At 40.5% G+C, this 19,209-nt stretch overlaps 1 protein-coding gene across 2 annotated transcripts in view; it reads left to right on the forward strand.

Moving 5' to 3' along the window:
- Positions 1-19,209, forward strand: part of adcy9 (adenylate cyclase 9) — a 208,710-nt gene that overhangs the window by 163,638 nt on the left and 25,863 nt on the right. For both annotated transcript variants that reach the window (XM_034187828.1, XM_034187829.1), the window contains exon 8: positions 11,499-11,641. In XM_034187828.1, coding sequence (XP_034043719.1) covers positions 11,499-11,641 — 143 coding nt within the window. The remainder of the gene's footprint in view (positions 1-11,498; positions 11,642-19,209) is intronic.

Genomic DNA, 19,209 nt, shown 5'->3' on the forward strand with positions numbered 1-19,209 from the left:
TCTCGCAGTTGATTTGTACCTACAATAAAAATTACACACCTCTCCATTCTTTGTAGGTGGGTGTTGGAAAAATTGTGAATATGCCTTATTTTGTTATCACTTAAATGTCTGAAGGAATTGTTTTCTTTAATCTGAAGTAGAAGTAACCCATGACGTGATTAATGCAAAGTGTCTGTTTTCCATATGCAGTGTTCAGATACATGAGATATCTCAGGTCTTGTTTTGCTTACTCAGAGCAAGTAGAAAAATACAAGCTGTTGCCACACATTCGCATGTGGTATTTGTTATCTTATTTTGCTAATGTTGACACTTAACTAAAGATTGAAACTGCCCTTGTTCCCGGGAGAGTCTGTGCTGATCGTTTCTGCTTTGTAACTATGGTGACGGCACCCTTGTTTGCTTTAATGAATAAAAAAGTGAAGGAGAGTGTCACTCGGGAGAGAGAGAAGGAATGAAGGAATTCGATGCGTGAGCGATACTCTCTCTCTCCTCACGAACACCCTTTCTATTACAGGGTGAACCTGCCAGTGGGAAAACTTGCACAATCGGCAGTGGATCAAATACATATTTGCCTCACTGTATGCAAAATGGAGAATTGCAGACTGCATCAAAGATTATGACTTCTGTAGCATTGTGTTGTGTGATCAAATTGCACATTTTACAAAGCCATTTCATATATATATATATATATGTATATATACACATGAATGGCTACTTTTGTCTTTCTGTCTGTCCGGAATAGGCTGTAAAACTACAAAAGGTGAACTCCCCGAAGTTACATATTCTGAACCACCATGACATGGGCTACAACCTGGTACTATTTTCAAACAAAAAAAAAATTATATTAAGACAACAATATTAACAATAATCTGATACATACAGTTGAACCCCAAAGTTACATATTCTGAACCACCATGACATATTAACAATAATCTGATACATACAGTTTTGTCTCTCTGTCTGTCCGGAATAGGCTCTAAAACTATAAAAGGTGAACACCCCAAAGTTACATATTCTGAACCACCATGACATATTAACAATAATCTGATACATACAGTTTTGTCTTTCTGTCTGTCCGGAATAGGCTCTAAAACTATAAAAGGTGAACTCCCCAAAGTTACATATTCTGAACCACCATGACATGGGCTACAACCTGGTACTATTTTCAAACAAAAAAATTAATATTAAGACAACAATATTAACAATAATCTGATACATACAGTTGAACCATATGTACCTCAGTGGCAGTTGTACTCCAGCACAAATCTCTCAGCTTTAATAGCTGGCCGCTGGCCCTATGCATATATGCAGGAGCTCAGTAGCCTGCCTACTGCTATAAACAGAGCCAAGACTCCTGGGCTATCTGCTGCTGGCTGCTGGCTAGCACACATAGCGTGGGTGTGCATGCCAGCTTGGTTGTATAACCAAGCAGATTCAAATATCCCCCTTGATATGAATGCATCCTTTCTCTGCACATGCTGCACGTGGGTGCTACAAACCTGTTTGACTCTCCTTGAAAAGATTTGAACAACTCTACAAACTTTAGTGTTTTCAGACCTGTTTATAGCAAAAACAAATGTGAGTATTCTGTCATTTACTGACTAATCATATATTGAACATTTTGATTGTAAGAATATAAATACACAATTCAATACAAAGTAACTTTCTTCCATGTGCTTTGTTATCCACATACTCCCCTCTACCAATATTACACCCATGATATTTGACACCATGTGTGAATGAGTAGCTATGCCATCCTACTTAAAAATAGTCCTTAAATCTGGTTTAATCATTATGGCAATATGCACCCTCAAATTGAGATTTTTCTGTACCTAATGGCCAATACTGCGTTATGTTTATCAACTTCAAGATAAATACAGGGTAAACTCTTCATAATGCTGTCCCCAGGAACAAGGATTTAGACCTGCAGATAAGGTGCCAGCTCAGAGATGTAGATGGGTTCTCCCCATGCCAGGCATTGGTGGGTGAGAGGGGGTGGGGGTGTCAATCCACATGAATTTTGATAGTTCTCCCCATGCCAGGCATTGGTGGCTGGGGGGGTGTCAATCCACATGAATTTTGATCAAACTTATACACAATCACTATGATATAATACTTATCACAATACAGCCTATTCCTTCTTGGAATGAAGGTTTTCACTCTTAGCAGAGAGCTTTCAAACACAGCCTGTAAATTAAACTTTAAAAGTTTACTGGAAGGCTGTAAATTAAACTTTAAAAGTTTACTGGATAAAATATCAAGCTTTGTCTTTTCTTGCAATTTGTACATGTACGAGGTCTGTCCGTAAAGTATAGGACCTTTTTATTTTTTTCAAAAACTATATGGATTTCATTCATATGTTTTTACGTCAGACATGCTTGAACCCTCGTGCGCATGCGTGAGTTTTTCCACGCCTGTCGGTGACGTCATTCGCCTGTGAGCACTCCTTGTGGGAGGAGTCGTCCAGCCCCTCGTCGGAATTCCTTTGTCTGAGAAGTTGCTGAGAGACTGGCGCTTTGTTTGATCAAAATTTTTTCTAAACCTGTGAGACACATCGAAGTGGACATGGTTCGAAAAATTAAGCTGGTCTTCAGTGAAAATTTTAACAGCTGATGAGAGATTTTGAGGTGATTCTGTCGCTTTAAGCACTTTTCACGGTGCGAGACGTCGTGCAGCGCTCTCAGGCGGCGTCATCAGCCTGTTTCAAGCTTAAAACCTCCACATTTCAGGCTCTATTGATCCAGGACATCGTGAGAGAACAGAGAAGTTTCAGAAGAAGTTGGTTTCAGCATTTTATCCGGATATTCCACTGTTAAAGGAGATTTTTTTAATGAAAGACGTGCGTGCGGATTGCAGCGTCGGCTCGCAGCCGCCGCGACGGTCCACCACAGGAAAAACACCTCTGTTGGAAGCCTTGAGGGCAAGTTTGTTGCTCTATAAGAAAGCCCTTCGTGAAGCTAGGACATCTTTCTACTCATCACTAATTGAAGAAAATAAGAACAACCCCAGGTTTCTTTTCAGCACTGTAGCCAGGCTGACAAAGAGTCAGAGCTCTATTGAGCTGAGTATTCCATTAACTTTAACTAGTAATGACTTCATGACTTTCTTTGCTAACAAAATTTTGACTATTAGAGAAAAAATTACTCATAACCATCCCAAAGATGTATCGTTATCTTTGGCTGCTTTCAGTGATGCCGGTATTTGGTTAGACTCTTTCTCTCCGATTGTTCTGTCTGAGTTATTTTCATTAGTTACTTCATCCAAACCATCAACATGCTTATTAGACCCCATTCCTGCCAGGCTGCTCAAGGAAGTCCTACCATTATTTAATGCTTCAATCTTAAATATGATCAATCTATCTTTGTTAGTTGGTTATGTACACAGGCCTTTAAGGTGGCAGTAATTAAACCATTACTTAAAAAGCCATCACTTGACCCAGCTATCTTAGCTAATTATAGGCCAATCTCCAACCTTCCTTTTCTCTCAAAGATTCTTGAGAGGGTAGTTGTAAAACAGCTAACTGATCACCTGCAGAGGAATGGTCTATTTGAAGAGTTTCAGTCAGGTTTTAGAACTCATCATAGTACAGAAACAGCATTAGTGAAGGTTACAATGATCTTCTTATGGCTTCGGACAGTGACTTATCTCTGTGCTTGTTCTGTTGGACCTCAGTGCTGCTTTTGATACTGTTGACCATAAAATTTTATTACAGAGATTAGAGCATGTCATAGGTATTAAAGGCATTGCGCTGCGGTGGTTTGAATCAGTTTGTTCATGTAAATGGGGAATCTTCTTCACAGACTAAAGTTAATTATGGAGTTCCACAAGGTTCTGTGCTAGGACCAATTTTATTCACTTTATAGATGCTTCCCTTGGGCAGTATTATTAGACGGTATTGCTTAAATTTTCATTGTTACGCAGATGATACCCAGCTTTATCTATCCATGAAGCCAGAGGATACACACCAATTAGCTAAACTGCAGGATTGTCTTACAGACATAAAGACATGGATGACCTCTAATTTCCTGCTTTTAAACTCAGATAAAACTGAAGTTATTGTACTTGGCCCCACAAATCTTAGAAGCATGGTGTCTAACCAGATCGTTACTCTGGATGGCATTTCCCTGATCTCTAGTAATACTGTGAGAAATCTTGGAGTTATTTTTGATCAGGATATGTCATTCAAAGCGCATATTAAACAAATATGTAGGACTGCCTTTTTGCATTTACGCAATATCTCTAAAATCAGAAAGGTCTTGTCTCAGAGTGATGCTGAAAAACTAATTCATGCATTTATTTCCTCTAGGCTGGACTATTGTAATTCATTATTATCAGGTTGTCCTAAAGTTCCCTAAAAAAGCCTTCAGTTGGTTCAGAATGCTGCAGCTAGAGTACTGACGGGGACTAGCAGGAGAGAGCATATCTCACCCGTGTTGGCCTCCCTTCATTGGCTTCCTGTTAATGCTAGAATAGAATTTAAAATTCTTCTTCTTACTTATAAGGTTTTGAATAATCAGGTCCCATCTTATCTTAGGGACCTCGTAGTACCATATTACCCCATTAGAGCGCTTCGCTCTCAGACCTGCGGGCTTACTTGTAGTTCCTAGGGTTTGTAAGAGTAGAATGGGAGCAGAGCCTTCAGCTTTCAGGCTCCTCTCCTGTGGAACCAGCTCCCAATTCAGATCAGGGAGACAGATACCCTCTCTACTTTTAAGATTAGGCTTAAAACTTTCCTTTTCGCTAAGGCTTATAGTTAGGGCTGGATCGGGTGACCCTGGACCATCCCTTGGTTATGTGCTTTAGACGTAGACTGTGGGGGGTTCCCATGATGCACTGTTTCTTTCTCTTTTTGCTCCGTATGCATCACTCTGCATTTAATCATTAGTGATCGATCTCTTTTTCCTGGTTCTTTCCCTCAGCCCCAACCAGTCTCAGCAGAAGACTGCCCCTCCCTGAGCCTGGTTCTGCTGGAGGTTTCTTCCTGTTAAAAGGGAGTTTTTCCTTCCCACTGTGGCCAAGTGCTTGCTCATAGGGGGTCGTTTTGACCGTTGGGGTTTTTCATAATTATTGTATGGCCTTGCCTTGCAATGTGGAGCGCCTTGGGGCAACTGTTTGTTGTGATTTGGCGCTATATAAGAAAAAAGTTGATTGATTGATTGATCTCCAGCTGATAAACAATTTCTCATATACTCACTCCACTGAAAGCCATCAAAAGCCAACTGGATTTTAACAAATGGTTATCAACACGGAGGTGTTTTTCCTGTGCCGCCGCGCCGCGTCGGCTGCGTCCCGACGCGTGGACCCGTCCGCACGTCTTTCATTAAAAAAATCTCCTTTAACAGTGGAATATCCGGATAAAATGCTGAAACCGACTTCTTCTGAAACGTCTCTGTTCTCTCACGACGTCCTGGATCAATAGAGCCTGAAATGTGGAGGTTTTAAGCTTGAAACAGGCTGATGACGCTGCCTGAGAGCGCTGAGCGACGTCTCGCACCGTGAAAAGTCCTTAAAGCGACAGAATCACCTCAAAATCTCTCATCAGCTGTTAAAATTTTCACTGAAAACCAGCTTAATTTTTCGAACCATGTCCACTTCGATGTGTCTCACAGGTTTAGAAAAAATTTGGATCAAACAAAGCGCCAGTCTCTCAGCAACTTCTCAGACAAAGGAATTCCGACGAGGGGCTGGACGACTCCTCCCACAAGGAGTGCTCACAGGCGAATGACGTCACCGACAGGCGTGGAAAAACTCACGCATGCGCACGAGGGTTCAAGCATGTCTGACGTAAAAACATATGAATGAAATCCATATAGTTTTTGAAAAAAATAAAAAGGACCTATACTTTACGGACAGCCCTCGTATTTCTAAACATTTGCACATTTTCTAAAAATAAAGGTGTAGAGTGTACATGATGTGTATCACTTGCCTAGCGTTGATCATAATGTATCAGGCAAACACATGTTTTCTGTACCACAATGGCACTCTGCAGATCATCTGAAAAAGTGATGTAGTTCTAACTGCTGATGGGGCAGCACCCTTTCAATCAGACAGTAAGCGGGCATAGAGCCTGTGTTCTCCAATGGCGCGTTGTATATAGGCTGCTCATTATGATGTAATATCATAAATTAAATTTTGTTATTATCACTCTTCACAACCTGCTGTCCTATTATAATAGTGCACTAGCTTTGGGGTTGATCTAATAGTTTTGGTATGTTGATGTTTCATGGCTCAAACTGTTTTTAGTGGTCAAACCTCTTTTTTTACAATTGAAAAGATTGTTTGTTCTCTGAATATACCAATGAATGCATAACATTTACACCATTTAAAGATGGAATGCCTCATATTGTGCAAAAAGAAACCACTACTTTTGCTGATAATGTGGCTGGCCTGAATATGGCAGAACCTGCGATCTTCCACAGTTAGTTAGTCAGATGCTCCAGAGTTGGTAACCCCAATCAGCGGTATATCCACTTTCCTGACAGAAGGACAAGGAACATTGTCTACCAAGAGGCTCTTCAGAACTATTGGTCAGTAAAAGCTACATTTAAATATATATTCAACATCTCAAATCCAAAATTAACGTGTTTAAAAGCTATTTTATTTTTGTAGCATTCTTATAAACTAGATTTGCAATGTATCAACAATTATAAAGGTCATTACATCAATTCTGATTAATGATTATGAGCATACTTGATCTGCAATATAAAGTCTGAAGAACTTCATTGTTGTTTCTTGCATACAGCAAAATTCAGTTTTGTCTCTTGGTTTGGGGATTCCACCTATTTTGGGTTTTTAGTTCAAACCTTTGCCTATTCGGACTACATATATACTTATAAGATATCTACAATTATGACAAAATATAAACTTTGGAATATTTTGTAGATTATATCTTAAACAGGTTAACCTGGGCAACACCGGATACCCCAGCTAGTATATATATAATATATATATATTATATATATATATATATATATATATATATATATATATATATATATATATATATATATATATATATATATATATATATATATATATATATATACGAGGTCTGTCAGTAAAGTAACGGTCCTTTTAATTTTTTTCAAAAACTATATGGATTTCATTCATATGTTTTTACGTCAGACATCCTTGAACCCTCGTGCGCATGCGTGAGTTTTTCCACGCCTGTCGGTGACGCCATTCGCCTGTGAGCACGCCTTGGGAAGGAGTGGTCCCGCCCCCTCATCGGATTTTCATTGTCTGGAAATGGCGGAATGAAAAGGACTTTTTTTCCCATCAGAATTTTTTCAGAAGCTGTTAGAGACTGGCACCTGGAAACCATTCGAAAAAGTTATCTGGCTTTCGGTGAAAATTTTACGGGCTTCACAGAGAATAAGGTCTGTTACTACAGCTTTAAGGACCCCTTTAAGGACGCTCAGCGCTCCGCGCTCTGAGCTGCGACGACGCGGCACAAGCCACCGGACCATTTCTAAACGGATGGCTCTGTGGATATGAGACCGTCGTGAGAAAAGGAAAGCCGCGTGGAGGCTTCACGCATAAAGACCAATTCGCTTTGGAAGCGAGACAAAGGAACACCTCCGTTTCGGCGTGTCAGAGGACAAGTTTGGACATGTCTATCTCGGCTTTCAATGCTTACCAGTCCAGTAAGTATCAATGAAATTGTGGAGAGCTGGACATGTCCAAACTTGTCCTCTGACACGCCGAAACGGAGGTGTATCTTTGTCTTGCTTCCAAAGCGAATCGGTCTTTACGCGCGAAGCCACCGCGCGGCTTTCCATGACAAAATCTCTTGTTAAAAGTGAAATCTGCCGGAAAATGGCTGATGTCCAGCTCTTGTGATAACCAGAGAAAGCGCACACGACGGTCTCGTATCCACAGAGCCATCCGTTTAGAAATGGTCTGGTGGCTCGTGCCGCGTCATCGCAGCTCGGAGCGCGGCGCACCAAGCGTCCTTAAAGGGGTCCTTAAAGCTGTAGTAACAGACCTTATTCTCTGTGAAGCCCGTAAAATTTTCACCGAAAGCCAGATAAATTTTTCGAATGGTTTCCAGGTGCCAGTCTCTAACAGCTTCTGAAAAAATTCTGATGGAAAAAAAGTCCTTTTCATTCCGCCATTTCCAGACAATGAAAATTCGATGAGGGGGCGGGACCACTCCTTCCCAAGGCGTGCTCACAGGCGAATGACGTCACCGACAGGCGTGGAAAAACTCACGCATGCACACGAGGGTTCAAGCATGTCTGACGTAAAAACATATGAATGAAATCCATATAGTTTTTGAAAAAAATTAAAAGGACGGTTACCTTATTGACAGACCTTGTATATATATATATATATATATATATATATATATATATATATACAGTAGTGTTCAGAATAATAGTAGTGCTATGTGACTAAAAGATTAATCCAGGTTTTGAGTATATTTCTTATTGTTACATGGGAAACAAGGTACCAGTAGATTCAGTAGATTCTCACAAATCCAACAAGACCAAGCATTCATGATATACACACTCTTAAGGCTATGAAATTTGGCTATTAGTAAAAAAAAAGTAGAAAAGGGGGTGTTCACAATAATAGTAGTGTGGCAGTCAGTCAGTGAGTTCGTCAGATTTGTGGAACAAACAGGTGTGAATCAAGTGTCCCCTATTTAAGGATGAAGCCAGCACCTGTTGCTGCTTTTTTGCATTTACGCAATATCTCTAAAATTAGAAAGGTCTTGTCTCAGAGTGATGCTGAAAAACTAATTCATGCATTTATTTCCTCTAGGCTGGACTATTGTAATTCATTATTATCAGGTTGTCCTAAAAGTTCCCTAAAAAGTCTTCAGTTAATTCAAAATGCTGCAGCTAGAGTACTGACGGGACTAGAAGGAGAGAGCATATCTCACCCATATTGGCCTCTCTTCATGGCTTCCTGTTAATTCTAGAATAGAATTTAAAATTCTTCTTCTTACTTATAAGGTTTTGAATAATCAGGTCCCATCTTATCTTAGGGACCTCATAGTACCATATCACCCCAATAGAGCGCTTCGCTGTCAGACTGTAGGCTTACTTGTAGTTCCTAGGGTTTGTAAGAGTAGAATGGGAGGCAGAGCCTTCAGCTTTCAGGCTCCTCTCCTGTGGAACCAGCTCCCAATTCAGATCAGGGAGACGGACACCCTCTCTACTTTTAAGATTAGGCTTAAAACTTTCCTTTTTGCTAAAGCTTATAGTTAGGGCTGGATCAGGTGACCCTGAACCATCCCTTAGTTATGCTGCTATAGACTTAGACTGCTGGGGGTTTCTCATGATGCACTGAGTGTTTCTTTCTCTTTTTGCTCTGTATGCACCACTCTGCATTTAATCATTAGTGATCGATCTCTGCTCCCCTCCACAGCATGTCTTTTTCCTGGTTCTCTCCCTCAGCCCCAACCAGTCCCAGCAGAAGACTGCCCCTCCCTGAGCCTGGTTCTGCTGGAGGTTTCTTCCTGTTAAAAGGGAGTTTTTCCTTCCCACTGTAGCCAAGTGCTTGCTCACAGGGGGTTGTTTTGACCGTTGGGGTTTTACATAATTATTGTATGGCCTTGCCTTACAATATAAGGCGCCTTGGGGCAACTGTTTGTTGTGATTTGGCGCTATATAAAAAAAAATTGATTGATTGTTGAACACACTTTTCTCTTTGAAAGCCTGAGGAAAATGGGACGTTCAAGACATTGTTCAGAAGAACAGCGTAGTTTGATTAAAAAGTTGATTGGAGAGGGGAAACCTTATACGCAGGTGCAAAAAATTATAGGCTGTTCATCTACAATGATCTCCAATGCTTTAAAATGGACAAAAAAAACCAGAGACGCGTGGAAGAAAATGGAAAACAGCCATCAAAATGGATAGAATAATAACCAGAATGGCAAAGGTTCACCCACTGATCAGCTCCAGGATGATCAAAGACAGTCTGGAGCAACCTGTAAGTGCTGTGACAGTTAGAAGACACCTGTGTGAAGCTAATTTATTTGCAAGAATCCCCTGCAAAGTCCCTCTGTTAAATAAAAGACATCTGCAGAAGAGGTTACAATTTGCCAAAGAACACATCAACTGGCCTAAAGAGAAATGGAGGAATATTTTGTGGACTGATGAGAGTAAAATTGTTGTTTTTGGGTCCAAGGGCCACACACAGTTTGTGAGACGACCCACAAACTCTGAATTCAAGCCAGAGTTCACAGGGGCCTATACATCGCATACCAGGTATCATGGATCAGTTTGGATATGTCAAAATACTTGAAGAGGTCATGTTGCCTTATGCTGAAGAGGACATGCCCTTGAAATGGGTGTTTCAACAAGACAATGACCCCAAGCACACTAGTAAACGAGCAAAATCTTGGTTCCAAACCAACAAAATTAATGCCTCGCAGATGTGAAGAAATCATGAAAAACTGTGGTTATACAACTAAATACTAGTTTAGTGATTCACAGGATTGCTAAAAAAGCAGTTTGAACATAGTAGTTTTGAGTTTGTAGCGTCAACAGCAGATGCTACTATTATTGTGAACACCCCCTTTTCTACTTTTTTTTTTTTTTTTACTAATAGCCCAATTTCATAGTCTTAAGAGTGTGCATATCATGAATTCTTGGTCTTGTTGGATTTGTGAGAATCTACTGAATCTACTGGTACCTTGTTTACCATGTAACAATAACAAATATACTCAAAACCTGGATTAATCTTTTTAATCACATAGCACTACTATTATTCTGAACACTACTGTATATATATATATATATATATATATATATATGTATATATATATATATGTATATATTCTTTTTCTTTTAGAGCCTTTTCAAAAATATTCAAGGCAAATGTATCATCTGTTGTACAAAAATATGAACAAACTTGGAACCAAAGAAACTTTACGCCATTGAGAAGGTGGCCGAAGTTACCACCCAGTAATTAAAGAACTTTTGTCTTAAGGCCCAACATAACCTCAGGATCACAACTAATGATTTGATGGAGTTTGTGCCGTCAGATAGAAATGTGACATCATACACATATAAGAGAGTCCTGAGCCTTTTTTAAGAAATGTGACATCATACACATTTAAGAGAGTCCTGAGCCTTTTTTAATGTCTGATGCCACTGTTTTTTGTACATTACATTATTCCCCTGCTGGGCAACTGTTTAGAGAGATTCTGCTTCTTTGCCTGCACTTGACAGCCGAATACTCCTTAAGTTTATTTCCTCTAAATTAACATTATTTTGCTCAGTATTACAGGAAGAAAATATTTTAAGATCAATCTGATCTCATACATTATGAACCACCTTACACCTAAGACGGATTTCACAGAAGTATAATATTTAAGATGTAAATCACTAATGCTCTGAGGAGGAATGACTGACAAACTATTTGAGTTGTTAATATACTGCATATCAGCATGTACTTGTGTCTGTGTGCACCGTACACCTGTCCACTCTGTCCACAGGGAAATGTTTCCTTGTTAAATCTCTATAACATCTCTTCTCCTCCAGGTGACCATGTTTCTGTGCTGTGCCACCATCCTGGCTATCATCCAGTACTGTAACTTCTGTCAGCTGAGTTTTTGGATGCGCTCAGTCCTGGCCACAATTACAGGAGTCACCCTATTGTTATTACTCTACTGCCCCCTTCACAGGTACTACTCAGGCTCTGGCACATGCAGAAAGCATTGTACATACAAGCAAGTTAACAAGTACACATGAAACTTCAGACTGAGCTGTGTATATTAAAATACACACATGGACGATGGTACACATTAGGAACTTAAATAGAGTGATTTCACCATATCAGTGATTTTAATACTTGAAGCTTTCTTGAATCCATCATGTACAACTTATATAAATCATACTTTAAGTCACCTACAAATACATACATACACATGTACACTTTGTGCTCAAATGTTTACATACCCTGGCAGAATTTTTTTTTTTTTTTTTTTTTTTTTGCCATTTTTCAGAGAATATGAATGATAACACAAAAACTTTTTTCCACTCATGGTTAGTGGTTGTGTGAAGCCATTTATTGTCAAACAACAGTCTTTATGCTTTTTAAATCATAATGACAACAGAAACTACCGAAATGACCCTGATCAAAAGTTTATATACCCCTGTTCTTAATACGGTGTGTTTCCCCCTTTAACATCAGTGACAGCTTGGAGTCTTTTGTGGTCATTGTGGACGAGGCTCTCTGATGGTAAAACTGCCAATGAATATGTCTTGGACTTTATTTACATCAATTACGAAGAAGGACAGGTGATGCGGACACAGATGGGGGAAGCAAACCCACACACAGCCCAAGTGCGCCCCCACAACGGACACAAGAAACAGACACGTCAGGGGACAGAACTCACTTAAAAGGCACAGGGACAAGACAGATCATCCTTCCGCAGGTTCAACTACGGAAACCTTGTTACAACTTTTACTTCCTCTAGATAGACAAGTTTGATCGTCTTCCCCATCTCAGACAGAACCCCAACACCAACTTATGACAGAAATGTCATGGATGTGATGGCCGCTGAACAGCAACACTGCATAGAGTGATTTCAAATCCGTACAGAGTGAGGTTTTATGAGATGCTGTTATTTGCGCAAAAATTAAACAAACTTAAAATGGACAAAATATTGAAGGCAGTCTGGCTCGACTTATCATGGGACATAGAAACAGACAAACAAAAAAACAAAAGCAGGTGTGTTTGAACCTGATTTTTCTTTTCCCAACTGGTTCATTCTAAACAGAAACGGTATTTTAACGTTTCCGCTTTGGGTTCCACCCCAAAGTTGAAGTTCCTGAACAGGTTAGAACAAAACAAATATTGTTCCTGAACCAGTTAATAACATTCCATGTCAGCTGTGGGACACTGAAAACACTGTTTTTGCCAGACCTGTATGTGGCGCAATCATGCTTCAACAAAAAACAACAATACAGCATGCTGTAGCAGGCAACATAAGCAGAACACTGAGTAAAATAAAGCCTTTTTAAGAGAAAAAGGGTCTGCACTGATCACCTGAAGTGGACATTGCCTATTTAAAGTAAGACAGTATTTTTCTTTGAAAGACACGTCACTGTGCTGCTCTCTGTCTCAGACAAAGCCTGGGGTACCAAAATAATGGGCCGGGCACAGTCCTCATGTGACCATTCATACAGTTTCAAATGTTTAAATATTAAAATCATTCATACACTAAGTAAACATAAAGTCTTAATCTGACCTGTTTTGTCATTTCAGTCAGATTCATCATCACAGCCTGATGATAAGACATCCTTGTTTTGGACTGAATGTCTGGGAAATTCTGAAATTCCTTATTGTGGAAATTACTGAAGAAACGCAGCATTTTTAAAAGAAGTCTCTCACCACAGTGCTCCATTTATTCACGCCAGCTTTCAGGCATCCATCATCTCCAAAATAAATTCTGAGTCACCAAGACAAAAAAAAAGTGCAATAATGCAAAGAAGCCCCTCAGTGTTTGTCTGCTCCAAATGCATTTCTCAGCTTGAAACACAAGATGCCAGTGTTTGTCCCACCAGCACCAACAACAAAAATAACTTAAGTGAACAACACGAAATGAACCTCACCAGATCATTGCAAACGGAAACCTATTCAAGAATGAAAAAAATAACAGTATTAACTGGTTACCGCTGGTATAGGCTCCAGCTCCCCGTGACCCTTAATTGGACTAAGCGGTTGAAGATGAAGATGAGATTTCTGTTCTGGAACTTAAAAAAATATAAAGTTTCTGGTTTTGTTTTCGTTCCATGAACTGGTTCAAAGCCTTGAACAAAACACTTGATGTGATTTATCCAACACGAATGACAAGAGATATAATCCAATTCATTGATGTTAAAGAGTTTACATTTATACTTTATGTCACAGTGCTAATGTGTCTGACAGTAACCCTATGGTGCTCACAGATGAAAGCTAATATTTTCAAAAACCGAACCTGTACCGAACCTTAATGTCTAAACTACAGTGTGAACCGAACCATGACTTCTGTGTAGTGTGACACCGTTAATACACACACACCCACACACTTATATATATATATATATATATATATATATATATATATATATATATATATATATATATATATATATATATATATATATATATATACGAGGTCTGTCAATAAAGCAACGGTCCTTTTTATTTTTTTCAAAAACTATATGGATTTCATTCATATGTTTTTACGTCAGACTTGAACCCTCGTGCGCATGCGTGAGTTTTTCCACGCCTGTCGGTGACGTCATTCGCCTGTGAGCACTCCTTGTGGGAGGAGTCGTCCAGCGATTTTGAGGTGATTCTCTCGCTTTAAGGACTTCCCACGGTGCGAGACGTCGCTCAGCGCTCTCAGCCGCCGTCGTCAGCCTGTTCAAGCTGAAAACCTCCACATTTCAGGCTCTATTGATCCAGGACGTCGTGAGAGAACAGAGAAGTTTCAGAAGAAGTCTGTTTCAGCATTTTATCCGGATATTCCACTGTTAAAGGAGATTTTTTTAATGAAAGACGTGCGGACGGGACCGCGCGTCGGGACGCAGCCGACGCGGTGCGGTGCGGCAGCACAGGAAAAACACCTCCGTGTTGATAACCATTTGTAAAATCCAGGCGGCTTTTGATGGCTTTCAGTGGAGTGAGTATATGAGAAATTGTTTAACAGCAGGACATGTTCCAACTTGTCCTTAAGGCTTTCAACAGAGGTGTTTTTCCTGTGGCGGAGTGTCGCGTCGGCTGCGTCCCGACGCGCGGACCCGTCCGCACGTCTTTCATTAAAAAAATCTCCTTTAACAGTGGAATATCCAGATAAAATGCTGAAACCGACTTCTTCTGAAACTTCTCTGTTCTCTCACGACGTCCTGGATCAATAGAGCCTGAAATGTGGAGGTTTTCAGCTTGAACAGGCTGACGACGGCGGCTGAGAGCGCTGAGCGACGTCTCGCACCGTGGGAAGTCCTTAAAGCGACAGAATCACCTCAAAATCTCTCATCAGCCGTTAACATTTTCACTGAAAACCAGCTTAATTTTTCGAACCATGTCCACTTCGATGTGTCTCACAGGTTTAGAAAAAATTTTGATCAAATAACGCGCCAGTCTCTCAGCAACTTCTCAGACAAAGGAATTCCGACGAGGGGCTGGACGACTCCTCCCACAAGGAGTGCTCACAGGCGAATGACGTCACCGACAGGCTTGGAAAAACTCACGCATGTGCACGAGGGTTCAAGCGTGTCTGACGTAAAAACATATGAATGAAATCCATATAGTTTTTGAAAAAAATAAAAAGGACCGTTACTTTATTGACAGCCCTCGTATATATATATATATATATATATATATATATATATATATATATATATATATATATATATAAATTTATTTAAAAGGGACCATGCGCAATTAAAACATAAATGTTACCATTTGATGCACTGCACCAGAGTTAGCCTGAGGCTAATTTGCATCTGCAGTCCCTGAACATAGATAAATATGACATATAAAATCATCAAACATCACAAATAAATACAACACAACCAAGACATTATATCACGCAACAGATAAAAACTTATAGCAACACTATGTATTGTATAAAATGCCCCTCATAAGCACACACACATATACATAATCATAGGGTGTAGCAGCCATGGAAATATAGACTGGAATATTGTGCTCGCCTCAATCTATTACCTTCGCTCAGGACAGGAAGGCGCCATTACTAAGGGTGGAGATGTGCCGATCATCTATAATAAACTGACCACTTTTTTTGCACTAGCGTCGCTATTTCTTAATGGATTTTAATAAATGTAGGCTTGTTTTAAAGCCATTTGAAAGCTCCTTCCAATGAACCTATGCATGTGTGGGTGAAAAAAATCTTTTCTGTAAAATGCAGAAATTTGGGGAAATTATGACAAACTGTGCTGCTTTTCTCTCTCTATTGTCACTATTTGTTAACAGATTCTAATAAAAGCAGGCTTGTTTTAAAGCCCTTTAATTGATCTTTCTAATGAACTCATACATGTCTGGGTAGAAAAAAAAATGTTTTATGTAAAGTGTGGAAATTTGGGGAAAATATGCCATTCTGTTCATTTACTGTGATGGTTTTTTTCCTGTCATCATAATTCTTGATGGATTATTATAAATGAAGCCTTGTAAGTTGTATTCAAGCTGATTAAAAACTCTAATGAACCCATACATGCCTGGATAAACAATCCTTATGTATTAAAATATAAATCTGAAGTATGCCTTGACATTGTGCTCATTTACCTTGCTGCTTTTTCCACTGTAATATTATTGCTAGTCTTTTAATGACAACAACATATATATGATTTTTACTAACATTTTATTACAAGTATATATAAAGCCATTCAGAATTGATGACTTTTTACCCTCAGTCAGGGTAAAAAGTACCTCCTCCATCCCCTCCAACCACACTGTTAAAATTTAAATGCCACCTGTGATCACCATGTACATATCATATTAAACAACACTGAAAGTATATATACATAAATATATTTAAACATTTTTGTTTGTTTTGTTTGTATGCATGTGAACGCAGCTTAATGAAAAGAACTTATGGCGTTGAGTTATAGTCTCAGTATATTGATATTAAATTGTGACATAACGACTTTAAAATAGACATTTGTTTTACATAATTACATTAAGGCTCTTATACAGTTCATTTTAGTATTGGAGAATTAGTTTTTTGTAGTTGGTGCAGTTGATGGTGAAGCACTGGCTGCTTTTTTTCCCCTCATTTCGCTTATGTTTAACTGGCTCAAGGCGGTCTCTCCACCCTTAGTAATGGCCGCCGTGTGGCACGCCGCTAGTTACGTGACGTCCATTCTAGTCTCTATTTCCATGGTAGCAGCATCCACAGTACACAACACTACACCCAGTCATGCACACTCCTTGTCGCAAAAAAAAGCGCTCACATATTAGTGGGTGCATTGTTGTGAGAGTTTTAAATATTTTTTGATATAACTTTAAAATCACCAAATGAATCACAATTTTTTTTGCTGTCTGGAATAGCGTTGCATTGTGTAACAGCTTTAACAGAAAAGGCTGCCTGCCCAAATGTTGAGTAGCGAAAGAGTAAGACTCAGTCATGTATGGAAGCTATTCTCATGGAGCTTACAAAGTCATGATAACAGACAAACATGCACAAACAGGCGAGAGCCAAGCCTTTTAAGATTTTGTAAACAGCACATAGATTTGAAAATAGATTGTACTTGTGTGGTATGCTACAATGGTGATACCTCAATGGCTTTTTGTTAAAAATTTTCAGGGCCTGTTTGTATAGGGATTCTAAGGGCCTAATTGTTGTCTGGCTAGCCTGACCCCAGCAAATGATACAGTATGAATTATGGGAAAAAATTAAAGCAAAAATATCTTGACAGCCTCAGTAGATAGAAAGGATCTAATTTGTCTAAATAGAGCCAGCTTATATTTAATAGTTTTTTTTTTTTTTGTCATTTTTAATATGTTTCTTTTAGCTCAATTTGTTCACCCCAATGCAGACTTTTACATTGACAGGCTGGAATGGCTGGACACAAATGCAGGGCCCACACAGACAGCTCTGGTTGCAGACAGGTTTTAATGTGAGAAGCAGTGGTCGGTACACGGGAAGGCAGTCCAAAACACACAGCAGCAGTACAATGATCATCAGGCTTAATGGTGGTTGAAGCAGGCAGGCAGGAGGTCGAGAACACACAAAAGCAGGCAGGACTAGAAAACACGAACTCAAGAGCTGGAAAGAAGGCACAGGGCGCATCAATCTGGCGAGGAACAGACATAAGCAGTGAGCATATATACTCCTGGGAGCTAATCAGGAAATCCAGGACAGGTGTGCATGGAGAGGGCCGGAAACAGGGCGTGGCCAGAGACAGAGTGCAAGAAAGCAGCAGACACACCTCCCAACAAGAAAAGGAACACAAGGAAAAGCATACATGAACAAAGAGGAAAAAGGCAAAGCTAAGCAGAAACAAAACAGAAAACCAAACCCCCCATCAGACCCTGACAGTACCCCCCCCCCCCCCCCCACCACCACGGCCAGGGGAAGAGGGATGAGCAGCATGGAAGTCGCGGACCAGACCAGGGTCTAAAACAAAACGGGAGGGAACCCACGATCACTCCTCGGGGCCATGCTCCTCCCAATCGACCAAATACTGAAAACCGCGACCACGACGGCGAGAAGCCAAAAGCCGGTGCACCAAAAAAATGGGACCACCATCCACAAACCGGGCGGGTGGCGGGAGGACGGCAGGAGGGCACAACGCACTGGACCGAACAGGCTTAACCTGACTGACGTGAAACGTGGGGTGAACACGCATGGACCGCAGGAGGCGGAGACAAACAGAAACTGGATTAACGACCCTGGACATAGGGAAGGGACCAACAAACCTGGGGCCCAACTTTTTCGGCATGCCCCTAAGAGTAAGGTGGCGCGTCGATAGCCAAACCCTCTGGCCTGGAGAGTAGGACAGAGCTGCTGACTGACGACAATCAGCTGCAGACTTGTATGCCATCGAGGAACGCAACAAAGCGGCACGAGCCCGGTCCCAGGTCCGCTGGCAACGGAGAATCAAACTAAGGGCGGAGGGAACCATGGAATCGTGGGTAACAGAGGGAAGCAGCGTGGGCGGGTGACCAAAAACGACATGGAACGGGACGTAACCAGTGGAACTTGAAAGCAAACTATTATGTGCCAGTTCGATCCATGGAAGCTGTTTAGACCATGATGTGGGATGGCGAGATGTGAGAATGCGGAGTCCCTTTTCTAGGTCCTGGATAAGCTGTTCCGATTGCCCATTGGCCTGTGGATGATAGCCCGAAGTCAGACTACTCGTCACCCCGAGGAGACGGCAGAACTCCCTCCAAAAATGAGATACAAACTGTGGACCCCGGTCAGACACTATATCTTGTGGCAAACCGTGTAACTTGAAAATGTGGTTAAGCATAACTTCAGCTGTTTCCTTGGCAGATGGTATGAAATGAACCATCTTGGAAAGACGATCAACCACAGTCAGCACAACAGTGTACCCTTCAGAAGATGGAAAACTGGTCACAAAGTCTAATGTGATGTGAGTCCAGGGCCGAGTTGGAATTGGCAATGGAAATAAGGCCCCAGCCGGCGGACGGTTAGATGAATTGTGCATGGCACATACTTGGCAGGCCGAGACATAATCAGTGACATCCCTCACAAGCCCAGGCCACCAGAATCTT

This window comes from Thalassophryne amazonica, chromosome 15 (assembly GCF_902500255.1).
Source record: "Thalassophryne amazonica chromosome 15, fThaAma1.1, whole genome shotgun sequence".
NCBI lineage: Eukaryota > Metazoa > Chordata > Actinopteri > Batrachoidiformes > Batrachoididae > Thalassophryne > Thalassophryne amazonica.